This window comes from Setaria viridis, chromosome 8 (genome assembly GCF_005286985.2).
Source record: "Setaria viridis chromosome 8, Setaria_viridis_v4.0, whole genome shotgun sequence".
Taxonomy (NCBI): Eukaryota; Viridiplantae; Streptophyta; class Magnoliopsida; order Poales; family Poaceae; genus Setaria; species Setaria viridis.
The window spans coordinates 23,626,665-23,644,306 of record NC_048270.2 but is presented as its reverse complement, the minus strand read 5'-3'; the positions used below and the strand labels follow the sequence as shown (position 1 = coordinate 23,644,306).

Sequence of the window (17,642 nt, the reverse complement as noted above, 5' to 3'; positions counted from 1 at the left end):
GGCCGGCGGCCTCCCTCCGACCCCCGTCCCGCCCGCCGTCGTCGCCGCTGGCCTCCCTCCCGCCGCCCTCCCACTTGGCCCCCTCTGCTATCGCCGCCGGCCTCCCTCCGCCCCCCCCCCCCCCCCCCCCCGCTGCCTCCCTCCCTCCCGCGGTGCGGCCGCCACTCCATGAGTACCACCCCACGACGCGGGCGGGGTCCGGGTTGGCAGTGCAGGACGTGGCGCGCGGCGGCAAGTACTTGGAGGTCGAGGCGTGGTTCCGCAACGCGACGAAGACGGCCGTGGAGGGGTCCGCAGGAGGGGAGCCTGGTGGGGCGGTGGCGGTGCCAGTGGGGGGATCATCTGGGTCCGGCCACTAGTCCCCTACCGCCGCCTCGCGCGCTGGAGGATCCGTCACTGCATCCGGCGCGCGCGGCGGGGAGTGGCGACGGGAGGCCTGTGCCTCGAGCGCCATGTGGGCGGGGTAGGGGAGGGGAGGGGTTTCTTTTTCCACGGCTTGGATTGGATTGGATTTGATTTTGATAGCGGCTTGGATTGGAAGACAATGACTATGTATGTGTGTGTAGCAGGCGCCCAGAACTAGAAGTTGGTGCCAGGACAGGGTACCAGGCAGTAGGTATTAGGGGTAAAAGGGTCTTTGTTCAACTGCATTAATGGATTTTAGTCCATGAACCCAAATAGGGTATGGACTGGATTAAACTTTAGCACATGGACTAAAGAAATCAAACACCACCCAGTATTTCTAGTGGAAGTTCTATGGAAACCTACCGGTTTTTTTAATGAAATCAATGTGTTTGGAAAAGAACCCTGCGTCATAAACTTGTTTCTTGGGTAAGACGGCTCTTTTTAAAAAACTTGTTGTGTTTGTTTAAGAATCAAAGTATCTTCAGGTCCTGCAAGAAGTACACCTTCTTTAAATAATCAGGTGGGTTATTCTAAATAAGGTCTTGTTTAGTTCCCAAATTGAGAGTGGTAAAGTTTACATTTTGCTATAAATGCGCAACTGTAACATTTCGTTTGTATTTGTGAATTATTGTCCAAACATTGACTAATTAGGCTTAAAAGATTCATCTCGCAAAGTACAACAAAATTGTGCAATTAGTTTTTAATTTCATCTACATTTAGTACTCTATGCATGTACCGTAAGTTTGATGTGATGGGGAATCTTCTTTTTACATAGTGCCAAAGTTGGAAAAAGACCGCTAAACAAGGCTAATCAAGACCGTTCTGCATAATGGTGCGCGCCTACCGAGCACCAAGTACCAATGTAGCACCAAGTACCAAGGCTCTCGATTTCCCGTGCCACTTTTGGCCTAAAATTCCACCAATGGAAAGGGGCAATCTCGGCAGATTGAAGGGGACAGACCATGGTGACCTTCCAAGAAAAAGCCTACAAAACAAAAGGCACCAAATGTGCTCCGCAGAGAAAATGCATGCTTCACCATGGTCCATGGAGGACAGCGTGCACTCTCTCTGATCTGGCGAGTGCGACCAGCACGTCCGATTGTTCGAGGCCCAGCAGTCCAGCACAACTGCTACATTAATTTAGACTGTAAAATGTCTGTAAAATAAAATAAAGTTATAGTATTTTGAACGTAAATCGAGCAACAACATTTTCGGAAGTCTTGATTACGGAGCCATGCGTGAGGCGAAATTATCGAGCCGGAATTGTTTTTTAGGAGAGAAATTATTGATGCCCTAGGAGGTAGATTGATGATGAGCTCAGCTCATGCAATATTTTCCCCCCCTCATGGCCGGTGTTACAATCATATACTAGGTACCTAACCACCTATCTAGCTAAATATTGTTTGGATCATTCAACAGCTACCAGAGAAGATGCTAAAAGTATGCTCAAGAGCTTCATGATATGATTTGTGTTGACGTAAGGATAATAGTTCGCTCTATACCAAAAAGAAAAGAGGAGTTTTACTATGATTTGAAAAATTGAGAGCCGTCCATCCTGAGAAATTGCGCGGTGGAAAAATAGGAAATACTAGGAGGTACCGAAAGAAAAGCGCCAAGAAGTACCAAATAGGTGAGACTAAGTACAAAAATAGTGGGACCAATACTAATTTAATTTATTTTTTAATTACATTCCTCAAATCAAGATTTATAAAAAGTCTAAAGAAAAAAGTAACTGGAAGTACCTATTGGTACTTAACAATCATTGTAACAAAGCTTGAAAGAAAAAAATGCATAGTGAATCACCGCAAATTAATTCCTATTTTTGCAATATTTTGGAAACATTTCTTTAAAGCGTCCTAAAATTAAGAAGAAGACCAGTAAAACAATGAAAAAGTTCATGAAAAGTATCCACATATTACCATGACATGGAACAACTTGAGGAGAATAAGTGCGAAACGAATTTGCAAGAAGGTGAAACTAAGTGTCAGGGCAGAATGGCAGATCGACAGGTAAACTACAAAAGAATATTGTTATTTTGTTTTTATAGCGAAGAATCAGATATTGCACTCCTCTACTTTGGGTATTGCTACACTAATAGTAACTTAACTGAAAATCATTTCAAAATAAATTAAACTAATTGCTAGAACAAGCTCCACCTATAACATATGTGAGCGTGATAAAAATAATTAAGGAAACCATTGCAAACTGAATATAGCACAATAGTTGCACACATAAGAAACATATAACCTCTGAAATGGAAACAAGAGTCTATTGTCCCCTTAAATCTTATTTGAAGTATATTTCGAACATATGAGTTGAACTGAGTTCAATCCAATAGGAAGTGCAACAAAGAACTAATAGATTAAGCTTTGAGAGATGAACTTTGAATTATTTCATAATTCATATATGAACTATCCATGTATTTGAGGAACCATTTCCTGATTAGAGAATTGCGTAGATATAGAGATCTTGGTGACTAGTTCTCATGAGTTTTGAACTTGATACGTAAATTCTTCTTCAAACAAAGTTTACTGTACTTTACATGTTGCAATCTGACAAATACAGATTTTCTCTGAATGAGAATATATAGAACATAACTCTAACATATGAACTACAACTTCGCTTTTGAACGAGCCCGAAAAGTGAGGCAAATTTTCAAAGATGAGATGCTCCCAAATAAATCACATAAAGACTGAGAAAGTAGATATATCACCTTACAATTTATGTAAATACATAGTATGCCAGTAATAGCATGAAAACAGATAGTGAAAATAACTGAACAGAAATGCATTCAATCCCTTGATAGGGATCGGAATAACAACTTGTTAACTAACAATCGAGAAGTGATCTGGTAATACATCACCCTTTGTAATGAGAATCTAACCACATTGTTTGCAAATCTCATTTGTATCGAATCTCGTACTACTTCAGCTGTTTGTGTACCTCTTATGTTATATGGTAGTCCAAATTGCTAATCCAACTTGAGATATCATAATTATATCATGTCAAGTCATTGTTGTATTTCGGTCTAAAGCATGACTAGACACTGCTTTTAACTAGAATATATTTTTGTACACTTGTTTTTAAAATTACCAACAGCCTATGTATTGTCCCTGGAGACAGCCAGGTACATGCATTCATCCAAGTGGGAATTATTTTCTCTTGGGCACAACTTACCACTCACCACTTTGGACCCGTATCTTCACTAGTAGAAAAGAGACCTTAGATGCTGTTTTTAGTCCCGATTGTTCAAATTCCCACCACCGATGACCATCTCCGACGAGCTAGTGGGACTAAAGAGCCCCCTTCAGTACCGGTTGTAACGGCTAGTGGGACAAGGGAATCCGGTGGAGCGTTTAGTCTCGGTTGAAAAATACCAACCGGGATTTAGTCCCGGTTGGTGTTTTCAACCGGGACTAAACGTCTCGCCTCACCAACCGGGACCTTTAATTTAGTCCCCTTTAGTTCCGGTTGGTAATTCCAACCGGGACTAAACATCTCGCCTCACCAACCGGGGCCTTTAATTTAGTCCCCCCCTCTCTCTCCACCTTATGTTCTCTCCTCCTCTCCCCTCCCTTATCTCGCGCAGGCCATCTTTCTCTTCTTCCTTATCTTCTCTCCTCCTCCTCTCCCTTTCTTCCAGGTGGAGGGCACGAGCGGCGCGGGCGGGCGGGGGTGGCCCATTTTTCAACCGAGACTAAAGGAGGTCTTTAGTCTTGGGTCAAATACCCGGGACTAAAGAGGGGGGCTTTTAGTCTTAACAGATTAGTCCCAGTTGGATTTTTGAGACGCGTCTCTCCAACCGGGACTAATGCTCAATTTTCCACTAGTGCTTGGTGGTTTGCAAAACTATCTATATGACTTTTTATAAGGTATATGCAAATGGTTAGAGTTGATTAGCAAGATTATATTTGTTTAGACACACAATGGACGGGTTACAATTTGATGAGCTATGGGAATCTGTAGTGAGCAAAAATATTTAAGCATCTATTTTTGTGAACAGAGTTAAGTTTCCTTCATTGTTACAAATAAAAATGTTGATAATGGTCTAAATTTTTTAGGAGCAATTAGATCCTATTCCTCTTATGAGCTAGGCAAAGATCAATGTAGATGCAGGTCTATTTGTCTAAGGAAACAAAGTCTCTACAACATAGTTATAAAGGTAGAGAAGTTATACGGATATGCATTAGGAGACATGCATTCGTCTGTCTCTATTACTACAAAGATATGCAGCTCTGCTTCATATTTGAGAAAAAAATAGGGAGAGAATGTATCTAAGATTCTCATTTCTTCTACAGTGCATGAACTGTGTGCGTGCTGTAACCCCCTGCACACGGTTCTTTCTTCTTCTTTTTTTTTATCAAATTACCATTTATGAAATTCCCGTGCTTCATTACATCCAGAACATTTCACGACCTGGCATATGATGAGTGTTATTATTGTTCAAATGGCCATTAATAAATTTGATATGCCAGCATGGACTACTACTTCCAGTATTGACATTTTGGGAGGCAAAAATATATAAATTTAACACCGTAATAGAGTACAATGATAGACGGAGGGACAGAAACCCAGTGTAGTATATACAGAACGCACCATGCTACAGTGAATATTTGTGGCAGTCTCTCAAACATTTTCTCAGTGCCATAGAGTTCAAATTAATTAGTTGCCTAAAATGGGGGAGGATTTGAAGTGCTTTCTTGCTGTATAAAGTAGCAAGGGGTGTCATATAATAGCGCGAAACATTTTTGCACAATATGAAAGTACCTGCAGTTATATACAGAGCTTGTCTTTCACAGTCACAAATGGCCAAATTTAGACACTGAAGTAAACTAAGTGAATTTTGGGGGTATGGCTGATTTTAATTTTAAAAGTGTTATTACGTTTTCCTTATCTTTTTTTTACCAGTTTTCCCCTCACTGAGATATGAAAATGATAGCAAAAGGGAAAAAAAAGGAGATGAATGGGCGAGACGGCGAGTGAGTACAAATAAAAGAAAAATCTAAAGGGATGTTTGGATACCACCCGCTAAAGTTTAACACCTGTCACATCGGATATTTGATACTAATTAGGAGTATTAAACATAGGCTAATTACAAAACTAATTGCACAAATGGAGTCTAATTCGCAAGACAAATCTATTACGCCTAATTAGTTCATGATTTGACAATGTAGTGCTACAGTAACCATTTTATAATGATGGATTAATTAGGATTAATAGATTCGTCTCGCGAATTAGCACAGGGTTCTGCAATTAGTTTTATAATTAGCTCATGTTTAGTCCTCCTAATTAGCATCCGAACATCCGATGTGATACTGCTAAAGTTTAGCACCTAGTATCCAAACACCCCCTAAATCCTGAAACGAATGATTAAGTAAGTGCTGTAGCGGCACGAGACCGAAAAGAAAATAAAATAAAAACAACGTCTCTTTGTAGCTATCTGGTTAGCTCATGGTTGGAGTTTGTTTATGCTTCATGTCAAAGTTAACCCAAATGAATGCAACAAGCCCTTGTCTGCAGTCACCGCGAGAATCCACTAAGCACTTCTCTGTCTAATTTAGAAGTCTAATAGCAGTCTAATCCACCAGCTCTCAATGATAGATCCAGCCAAATAGGGAGAAACAAAAGCTTCCCCAAAGTAGTAGCTAATAAACTTAACCCAAATATATAAAAACATTTAACTACTCTGAGCTACGTACCTTAGCATACCAAACCTAATAACAGCAACTTCAAGTTATTAATAATTGATAAAAAAACGCCACCGATTCCTTTTCTTCATATGCAAATATGTACATACATGCTGTGCTACTCTGCCATCACCTGCATCTAGCACATGGTTTGTGCTTACAAGGATTACTTTTAAAAAAACAAGTTTTTTTATCTAAACTATGAAAATTCAAGAGCCCTAACGATAGAGGTTATTGTTAAAGGAAATCCATAAACCTTAATAAGTAACCTCTTTTTCTGGATAGTGTTTCTAGTGTTGGATCTAATTATTATTTATTTTGAAAAAATAAGGATTCAGATTTGTTTCATCTCTTACCTCCTACTGGAAAGTAAAAGTTGTATATTAGCATAGCCCTTATAGAAAGTAAAAGGTGTACCTTAGCATAGCCCTTAGTATATATTAGCGAACGGGCCTCTAGTTGAGTTGGTTAGGTGGCTCTAATAGCACTCCTTAGGTGCTGGGTTCAACTCCCCGTGGGTGCGAATTTCAGGTTGGGGTTAAAAAAATCCTGCAATGCTGTATGGTGCAGAATGTTGGCAGAGGAAGATCAAAATTGACATGTGAAGAGGCAATAAAAGGAGATTTGAAGGATGGAATATACCCAAAGATTTAGCTCTGGATAGGAGTGCTTGGAAAATAGCTATCCATGTTCCCGAACTCTGATTTGTGGCTCTTGTTGGGTTTCAACTCTAGCCTAATCCAACTTGCTTACTTGCTTGGAACTGAAAGGCTATGTTGTTGTTGTTGTTAAAAAATCCCCTCGCATGTCCCACGCCAAAGCATAGGTCTAAGGCCCCGACCAGGTCATTGGTCATCTTACACGGGTTATGGTGCTGCTATGTAAGGGTGGAGCAGGAGTTTGGAGGTTTTCTCAACCTGCGTGAGAAGGTCTTCTTCTTAGCAAAATGCCCGGGGGCTGTCTTACCCCCCCTAGTATTTTTGGTTTTACTACTCATATTCTATTAGGAAAAGTTCCAAATTACTCCTTTCAAGTGTAGCGAAAGTCCAGATAACCCCCTAAACTATGTTTTGGTTCAATTTACCCTATAAACTATGCTATTTGGTTCAACTTACCTCATAAAGCAATTTGTCATTTTTATTTCTTCATATGCAAGTTGAATTTTAATTTGAGACATTGCAGGGTGATAGTGGATATCATGATCTATATTGAAAATACATAAATACTTTTGATGTCTAGCAAGTTTCATTAGATTCGTTATGAAATATATTTTCATAGCATATTATAAATATTGATAGTTTTCATTATAAACTTGGTCAAATATAAAACAGTTTGATTCAGGACAAACTTAAAGGGACACTCTTTGTGGGACGGAGGGAGGACTGTGTTTAAGAAAAAAAATACGTTCACAGCTTATCAATTATCATCATCAAGCAAGGACAATGATTAAAGAAATTAAAGGTTGATCAATGAGACGGATCATTAACCTGATCTAATTAAAGTCAACATCCCCTATAAAAAATTGACACTCCAAGTAATTAAAGGAAAGAGCTTATACACGTGTCAGTCGTTATGTATTCCGTGCTTCTTGCTCTAATGCTCCATGACACCCGAAAATCCCTTCCGGTGGTTGTGTACCGCGGCGGGCATCTCAGATGCCATCAGATTAAAGGCTACACTAAATAAAGGAGAGAAGCGATTAGGTTTCGAGTGATTAGAACCGGCGTCATTTACTTCCGTTAATCTCTCTTGTGGTGTTCTTTTTTTTAAACTTACTCTTGTGTTATTCTTCCGCCGCTTCTTCTCCCTCGTCTCGTCATTTCTTTTCTTCCTTTTACTCTTTCCCCTCCGGCGAGCTCGCCATGGTTGCCCGAGGTGGAGGCCCTCTCTTGTCTTCCGTCGAGGAGGCAGCCCGTGGCCCTCCCCACCTTCCGCGCGGCCGGATCCGTGGTGACGGCACGGTGGCGGCGCATGGGTAAATCCCGGCGATAGCGATGCGAGGTAGGGTTCCCGGCCTGGATCCGTTAAGGCGAGGTTCTCCTTCTTCCCCGACGCCGCCATGGAGGTAGGAGCATGGTCCCTCACCGTCTTGGTCGTTCCTCGCGAGGAGAAGCCCGGATCTGGCAAGGAGAAGCCTACATCCGGCGGTATGGTGCCCTCTCTCTCTCTCTCTCTCTCTCTCTCTCTAGATTTAAAGGTGCTCCCACCGGATCTGTTGACGAAGGTGGGAGCCGGGAGGAAGATGGAGGAAGCGCCGCCACGTCCATCAGTGAGGCATGCGCAAGCATGAGGAGGAAAATTACAGTTTCTTTGATGTTATTCGGTTCAAATGAGATCTGAAATTTCCCTTTTGATATTTTGGTAGGATAATATGAAAATTACACTTTCAACTTTCATGTTCATGCTTGCTAATGTCCTGTACTTGTGCAAGAGATTGTTTCTGTGATTTTCACATGCTTGTAAATTTTGAATGTAAGATGATTTTGTACTTTGATGCTCGCTTGAATTTTTTGACAAAATAATCTCCCTGTAAGCATTGACGAAGAAGACACCAGTAACGTTTTTTCTTTTTTCTTTGTATTTTCACTCATTGTCATTTTCTATATATGTTTGAATTTGTGATTATATATGTTTTTTTTTCGAATTTTCGTAGCAAGAACAGTGACGCGACAAACAAATTTAACTTTTTGTCCACTACCAGCAGTTCCATGGTCCATCCGGCTCCTTGATTTGGGTTAGGCTGATGGCATATTAATCTCAGAACATTAGCTTTAACCACCGCTGCAACTCACCTTCTCCGTCACGTGTCCCACCCGGGAACATAACCGCAGAATTGCCTCGTCCCATGACACCAACTTGCATCGCATACGGTCTCTTCAACCTTAGAACGCCATCTTTGAAACAAGATTCCAGCCAGATGGCCACGGCCACGAAAAGACGTCAGGAAAAATGTTACTCCTCTCGGCCTTATCCTTCCGTAATTCGGTGACGGTGTCTTCTTCAATCAGCTTGCGATCGGTAGGATGCAGGGTGTGTCGGCTGCAGGGGCACCGTTTGGCCGGGGCGGCGTGGCAGCGGCACCGTGCGGAGCCCACGCGCACGACGTCAGATAGCGTGATGGACATGGACCGATGGTGAGGGGTGGTGCGGCGCGGCGGCACGGTTCTGGCGCCGTACGCGTGGCGTGGTGGGCTCACGAGCCGGCCGGCCGGCCGGCCGGCCGGCACGAGGCCCCTGCCGCCTGCGCGCTGGGGAACGGCCAGCGGCTGCGAGCCGGCGACGCTAGAGGCCGCCGGCCGCCGCGCCATGCGCCCCGGCGGCGTCCGGCCGCGAAACCAGGACTCTGAAACGCTGGAATCTGTCTGTGAGGTTGGTTTGGGCCAGGAACGCGGCCGCACCCAGGCCGAGGTGGTTAGGTCTGTATAGGATTTGGGCTCTGAAAACTGGGCTGTCCGGGTTTTGGCCCAACTAAGAATGGAGCTTTATACGTTTGGTTTGGTACTTTTGGTTGAGAATATAAGGCCCAGAATATAGTAACTGCTGATCAATTATCAATTCGGCCATTTATTCACCAATCATTACCACACTACTATGAGATCGGAATGCCAAGAAGCACTCGACGGTAATGAAGGGACACGTGTAGAGTTGTATAGGTCTCCTCATTCTTTTTACAGGAAGCACGCCGACCGGGTTCCTCTCATGGATCATCTGTCCAAGTTCGTGGCCGATTTGATATGGTTCTTCCGTAGGTACGTCTACAGGGACCGATTTTTCTCACCCCCTTCCGATAGTTGGGTCATTGCAAGATATGCAATTCGCTAGATAGTTGGCTTGCACAAAATGCAACCGCTGGAATTGCTGGCAAATCCAAACCCAACCTGACTCCGATGAATCGATGATCATCTTCTGATTTCTCTGCCACTACTGTTGCTGACGCCTAGGCTTCCGTGCCATAGCAAATCTGCACCGTTCGTCCGAGATGGACGGCTGCGCTTTCCGACGCAGAGGACGGTCCCCCGTGTGACGTGTCCCTCCAGGACAGAGTCCATCCCCTCGCCGAAGTCAAAATGGCAAGGGGGGAAGAAACGAAAACGAAAAAAAAAAAATCTCTACCAAAGAACACTTGCAAAACCCTCGCCCGCTACCCCCCTCTCCCGATCCCCCCGGCGGCTGACCTGATTCGCGTTCTCAGTCTCGGGATCCGGGCGCTCGCGGCGATGGACAGCGGAGGCGGCGCGGAGGGGGAGCTCACGGCGCAGGAGACGGCGCTCTACGACCGCCAGATCCGCGTCTGGGGCGTCGATGCCCAGAAGAGGTGCGCCGCCGCACAAGAACTCACCCTTTTCTTTTATCTGTTTGTTATTTATATTCCCGCTCCTTATGTTTCTGTTTTACTGTAGGTTTTGCTCTATTTTGCTTGATTCTTAGCACGGGTTGGTTATTTTCTAGGCTAAAAATTCTATCTTTTGGGGCTTTATGATTTGTTTTGGATTTATGGCTAAATGTTTGTTTGCTTTTCATCTTGGGACGGTAACTGACTGAATTTCTCTTTGCTTTCATGTGTTTCCTGGAACAGGCTGAGTAAGGCGCACGTGCTTGTGTGCGGCATGAACGGAACCACCACCGAGGTAAATTGAAAACATGTTCTTTTGCAGTTGTACTGTTTGTGTGGTAGATCCCACCACATGGTTATCTTCACTTGTTATTTTGCTAACTATTCAATCAGTGACTGTGGGTATTGTACTGAAACTGGCTCGAGTTGCTTTATAACCTATCGCTAGCTAGTTTAGCCTTACTTTGGAATAGTTGTAAATCTTTTCTAACATTTGTCTACATCTATTCTGTTCTTGAGTGCGTTTGCTCTGTTTTGGAGAATGATATTATTCCTTGTAAATGTTGATCTTATCTGAAAAAATGATATTGCTAGTTGTTGTTCCCGTTGATTAGGCACTATCGGTTGGCTTTAGGTTGTCCCACCTGTTTATTTGATTTTTTTTGCTTATTGTTCCAGGTTGTACAGTATTCCAGTTGGAAAAATATCTCAGTTCTTTGATAGTTTTTAGTTGAAATTTCTACTTCATTACCTCCCTGTTAGATTAAATAGTAGAATAATATCATATGAACCTTGAATGGTGAGTTACAACCAAGTTCTGGAATTTATTTCAATTGTTTATGCTCTTATTTTGTTTGTGGTTAATATAAATGTGAAGTTGTTGTATCCTCTTGTTCTGATGTTGTTTATGATTAAAAGGTGACAGTAAGCTTAAGGCATCTTAACAAGATCATTGTATTTACAGAGAACATGTTGAATACTTGAATATAAAAGATAAGATAACAGAAGCATACTAAACTTATGTATTTGTTTAAAGTGTGATTTTGCCCTGCATTGAGGGTCCTAATTTCTTCTATGTATATTGATTGTCACTTGTAACTTTTTGTATGGTATTTAGTTAAACCATTGTCATAGCATGCATTGAAAATTGTTTCTTTCCTATCCTGTAGTTCTGCAAGAATATTGTTCTAGCAGGAGTTGGTAGTTTATCCTTGATGGATGATCACATGGTCACGGAGGACGATCTGAATGCAAATTTCCTGATTCCTCCAGATGAGAGCATATATGGTGGTAGATCTCTAGCCGAAGTTTGCTGTGAGTCTTTGAAAGATTTCAATCCTATGGTCCGAGTTTCTGTCGAAAAGGGTAAGTTGCAGTCTGAACTTCTTTTCTTGCTAGTTCCTAGATCAGAATTACGAGAAATCCCATCCTTGCACTCTTGAATTCTTGTGGTCCTAGCCTGTCTTGTACTGATGGAAGATGCTATTTTTATATGTATATCAATTGATGGTTGTTCTTAGAAATAAATTCTTGTAAGAAAACTTCTAAAAAAAAACTTGTAAGAAAAAAAATACTGAGTACAAGCTGTTTTCATATTAATGTGTTTCATAGTTGTTTCAGAATCCCACAAAGTTTGATTCTCCTAGAAAATTTGTGATAGGTGCAATTGTACAAGCTCCTATCATATTATACGATGGCTAAGATTTTGGATGGGTTTGATTCGAGCAAGTCTTTTCTGATTTGTTGTTTCATTTAGGTGATCCATCACTGATTGATGGAGAATTCCTCGACAAGTTTGACATCATTGTAGTTAGTGGTGCATCTCTTAAAACAAAGGTGCAGATTCTTCTCTGGTGCTATTACCACTGCTTAGTGCTTATTGCCTATTCTACCTAAGTGATTCTACAGAAAGTTTGTCATCCTCATGTTTTTGTATTTGTTATGTGTTATTTCAGCTGTTTATTAATGAAAACTGTCGGAAGAGAAGCAAGCGTATTGCATTTTACGCTATAGATTGCAAGGATTCTTGCGGTGAGATATTTGTTGATTTACAGAAGCATAGCTATGTTCAGGTATGCTGCATGTCATATTGTGTTTAGTATTTGTTCTACAAATCTGTCAAATAGCAGCTTTAATGTGTGCAATCTTCTGAAGTAGGATCAGCTATACTTTTAGGATCTAAGCATCCCTGCACCGCAGCTTGCAATTGAGCTATGTTCTGCCATGTGTTCATTTTCCTTCAAAACATGTTTGTGTTGATGATAAAATCACCATTTCCCCCCTTATGTCAGTTTCAAAAGGCAGCACCTAGGTGGATCAACGCCGCCTCGCCTAACACCTAGGTGTTTTTCTGCCTAGGGTGGTTTAGCATTTCATCTAACTGTGGAAGTGGGGCAAATTAGAGATGACGAAAGACGCATTATTGTCATAGAACTCATGGTTGCAAGATAATTTCAACTTCTTTGTCTTAATATACCCAATTTCCTCTATTTAACGTGGCATTAATCTAGCCGCCTGCAAAAATAGAACTGCCTAGTCTCACCTACGCTTGCCAAAGCACTAGGTGGAGCTTTGTCGCCTGCCTAGTGCCTAGTGTGTTTTTTAGACATTGTTTTTAATTAAGTATTTACTTGTCCTTCCATATGTTTCCTTGATTGACTGGTTGCATTGAAAAGGCTTGAAATCATGGAAAATCCTGGTTATCTTTTCATACACGACTTTAAGCTGTGCCTTCTCATTGGTATTCTTCCAACTCCTGTTTGTTGCATTCTCCTGTCTAAAGGGAAGAGCTACAAAAGATTCTGGCATGTTGTGCTTAAAGCATGGAACAGTCTCATCATCAAAATTGGGACCAAGAAATCATCTTTGATGCACATTCTCTTTAGATTCAATCACATGGTGAAAAAGTTTCTTAGATGAATCACGATCATTTGGGAGGCATCCTTTTAGTTTTTCTTATGTTTTCATGATTATAAGTTGGCTTCTAAAAGTACCTTCCTGAAGTTTTTTGTCCATTTTTGTTTTCAGAAAAAGCCTGGAGGAGAAAGTGAACCGCAGGAATTGACATATCCTAGTCTTCAGGTAGATGACTTAGGTTTAGAGTGATTGATCTAATGTTTTTAAAATCATTTGACTAAGCCATACCTTTTTCATGTTGTGTACCATTCAATATAGTGAATTTTTGTGCCATATGTTGCTATGGAGTATTTGTTATGCAATTGGTACAGGTTGTTCTATAGAAGGAAGCTATTTGGATTACATATTTATATTTGAAATATGAAATAGTGTGCCAATACATTCTTCAATAATATGATTAGCTTTACCTAATTTAACTGCGGGGAAGAAAAATTAAAATAAGAAAAAGTGATGATTATCGGGTTTCTGGTTCTCTTTTATTCTTATGTGGAAAACTAGTTTGGATCTTAACTTTGCATTTTGGACAATATGGATGTTTGAAGTAGCTCTTGTCTTTGCTGTATTCTGCATTGCCTCTATCTAAATGTTGGTTTTCCTATGACGAATCCATCAACTGACTGCCTATTTATGCTGGTATATTGTTTATATACTTATTAAATAACTCAAAATGGTATAGTGCTATTGAAAGACTTGCCATTTTGGATGCTTTAATTGGGAAATGTGTTTCTCCTAGACGCCATATATTTTAAAATATAGGAAATACAATTTTATTGAATCAAAAATGATGATTGCATTCATTATGTCTTTGCAGGAAGCTATATCTGTATCTTGGAATAATCTACCAAGAAGGACCGCAAAATTATACTTTGCCATGAGAGGTGAGGTTAACACAATTTAAGACAGTACTGCAAAAAAAGATAAAGTACTTGTTTAAGTAAATTCCCCAAATGATGGAACTTGAAAGATGTTGAATTCAACGATTTTGTCCTTGATTCCTCTAATTTTTCTGTTCTCTATATCATTTTGCAGTTTTGGAGAATTACGAATTATCTGAAGGACGCAGTCCTGGTGAAACAACGCTTTCTGATATACCTGCAGTTTTGGCTCGGAGGAAGGACATGTGTGATAACATGGTAAACCAGTTTTTTTATTGTCTTAGTTAAGATCATATTCCTTCTAATTTTTTACATGGTATTGTAAACTGCAGTCTTTGAGTGAGTCTCAAATTCCTACTGCTCTCATTGAACGACTGGTAGCAGCTGGAAAGAAGGAACATCCTCCTGTATGTGCCATCCTAGGTGGTATTCTTGGTCAGGTAGGTTCTGTTCTAATCTCTAAACTAAGTGTTTGTTTGCATTTACATACCTCCTATACTATGGCTGTCACAGATACTTCGAGTTCTGTTTTGTTGTTTAGTTGGCTTGTGAACACTGGGAAACAACTAGGTAACTATAGATAGCATATGTGGAGCTAACTGGGAGGACTCCTTTCCTAAAAATATGGAACCACTTCAATGAAAAATGGATAGTGATCTCGAAACAATGTAGGTAGTATGTCAGCAAAGAGGGTATGGAATTACTGAGCTGAGTATGCTGTATATGTTTTTCAGTCAAGGTCATATAGAATTAAATCATGTTCTGTAAATTGGTGTATGTACTTTTGAGCTTCTGGTATATATGGAAGAGGTCTAGTCATGATCTGTATCAGCAAATCCATCTTTATAGAATTATAATAAATTCACACCAAATATTTCCAGAATTAATTACACAGAAACATTGCAAGTTGAGTTGGAGTATCACACTAAAGCCAATTATATATCTAGTGATGAATGCACTTGTAGAGCAGATTTATATATGTCCAAAATAATCTTGAACAAGTTCATAGCCGACCTTGTCTGACTCAAGGCTGGTCCAAAACTGAATATTATCGGATGGACATGACATGAAACTTTGGAAACCTGTATATGAATTTTCCTTCTGAGATACCGATAAAAACCTTGTTTGGTAGAGATTGCTGCACAGCGCTGCAGCTGCAGCAGCCTGGGAAGGTGAGGCTCAAATATGGCCTGGAAATAGCATCACCTCACACGGAGTAATCGCACTGTCTGCAGCAGAGCGCTGCTGCAGCTAGCTCTACCGAACACGCTGAAAGCTTTGAATGACTAGCATCCAGAACAGTTCCTGATTTCATCAATGTAGAATGCACAAAAAACTGCAGCATTGTAGTACTATTCCTTTTTCTTGTTAGCATTGCGCTTACAGCCTCACCTTTCTAACAGGAGGTGATTAAATCAATATCCTGCAAGGGTGATCCAATCAAGAATTTCTTCTATTTTGATGCGGCTGACGGTAAAGGTGTCATCGAGGATATCCCACCACCACCACCTTCTGTGAACTGACATGCTCAGCTGCCTAACTACCTACTCTACCTGGTTCACTAATCCTTGTACCCACCTCATTAGCATCAGAACATGTAGAAACTTTTAGATTCATAGCCAACTGGAATCGAATGTGGCGTCTTAGGAATTGTATCGAGCAACAGACGTGTCAGTATTGCACTAACAATTTCAAGCTGAGTCTCGATGGTTTCCATACTTTCCGGATGATGGATTTCTTTGTCGTCTCTTTACCCTTTTGTCGAATTTGGTAGCAGTGGTTGGGAATGGAGTGAAAAGGTTATGATATGGCGGTGAAGTGACTCCAGCTATATCATCATGCCTGTGTACTGACGTGGCATGTTTCATGTTTGATTACAATACCTGTTGCTTGAATGGCTCTGCATATGTGCGTAGCAGATGCTCACTGACAGCTTGTTAGGTTGCCTTCCATAACATAGTTTCACTGGTACCAGACCAGGAACAACTGCAATGTTTGGTTGTAATAAGTGCCATATCTTTGCTGGGGTCAGATGTATGCAGCTTTCAGTTTGGGCTCTTCAGATGTTGGATGCAGTCTACGATGAATATGGTTGAGGTATTAAATAGACCCAGATTGATCTAGACGGAAAGGTGAAGCTTATTCCTGATACTATTGAGATGCAACTGGCTTGGTTAAACTTATGTTCATACCTGTCTTTGATGTTTCTTCTTGACCAAATCTACTGAATTAGATTTGGACAGGACTTGGCCTATCTAATCTTCTGGTTCTGAAGTAGCCGTCCCAACAACTTGTATCAAAGTCGTTTTTTTTAAAAAAAGGATAAATTTGTATCAAAGTCATTTCTTCTGACTAAAGTCTCTTCCAGTCCAGTTCAAATATCAGTTTCTTCCCTGTAGCTCCTCGTGGTCGCTTCACAGTCTATTTGCTTCATTTCTGACCTATATGTAATATGGTTAATCATAAAAGGATCAATCGGAAAACAGGAAGATCCAGATCTCATGTGGTCATATTCAATTGCAGAAGGTTAACTGAATTGGACATGAAAGAAAGGTACTTGTCATCTGATCTGTCAGCATAGGACATGAAAGAAAGGTACTTTCCATCAGTCCATCTCAACTGCGGCCACATTCATCTTCTTATCTTCTTTACCAGAAAATCACACTCAGGAGCCAAAGGGAAATTTTTTTTTACACTTTTAATATTGAAAAACATATATATCGATTTAACCTGTATCGGAGGACTCGAAACTAAATCAGTGCAGCGCCTTTTAGTCACGGTTCGCTTCCCACATGTGAAGATTGAGCAATTTTTGCAGTGACAAGCTCTACTCTGTGGATGGAAAGAAAATTATGATCATTGCTCTATCACACAACCTGTACTTGTATGGAGTAGTTTACATGTTATCAACTTTATTTGTTCCATCCTCAGACATTCTTCCACTCTGTCAAGAAATGAAAGGCCAGCCTTACCTAATTAACAAAGTCTTGTTAAATAAATCTATTCTTGGAGGGGACCAGGCACCCAAACATCCATCTCCCCAAAAGTATGCCAATGATGAGAGCCCTGTACAATAATACATCCCTGGAATACAAGAGGTACATCTCCAACAACCCCTCTATCGGCCTCCCAATCATAAGCTCACATTTCTTATAAATTCCTCCCTCCCCTTTATTTGGGTCCTACTGTATGATTTAGCCATTAAGTAGATCCCAAGCATAGTGCAATGATTCTTGCAATGGTAGCTAGGATCAGATACATGCATGTATATAGCACATCCTCCAGTTTTTTAAATCATAAAGGAATGACTATTGTATGGTACATACTAGTACCATCTATCTATTTGATCAATGATTATTTGTTCAAGAAAAAAGAAAGTGTGGGTAGGGTTGTGAATTAGTGCAGGACTTAGCCTAGCTACCTAGC

General features: G+C 41.0%; 1 protein-coding gene across 1 annotated transcript; it reads left to right on the top strand.

Annotated features, from left to right (window-relative positions):
* The first annotated feature begins 10,167 nt into the window (after positions 1 to 10,167).
* LOC117833482 (SUMO-activating enzyme subunit 1A) lies at positions 10,168 to 15,939 on the top strand. The gene is made up of 10 exons (XM_034712990.2): positions 10,168 to 10,407; positions 10,669 to 10,720; positions 11,595 to 11,790; positions 12,182 to 12,261; positions 12,381 to 12,497; positions 13,453 to 13,506; positions 14,153 to 14,219; positions 14,371 to 14,474; positions 14,549 to 14,656; positions 15,620 to 15,939. The coding sequence occupies exons 1-10, from the start codon at positions 10,310 to 10,312 to the stop codon at positions 15,737 to 15,739; spliced, it is 996 nt and encodes a 331-aa protein (XP_034568881.1). The 5' UTR covers positions 10,168 to 10,309; the 3' UTR covers positions 15,740 to 15,939.
* Positions 15,940 to 17,642: the final 1,703 nt, after the last annotated feature.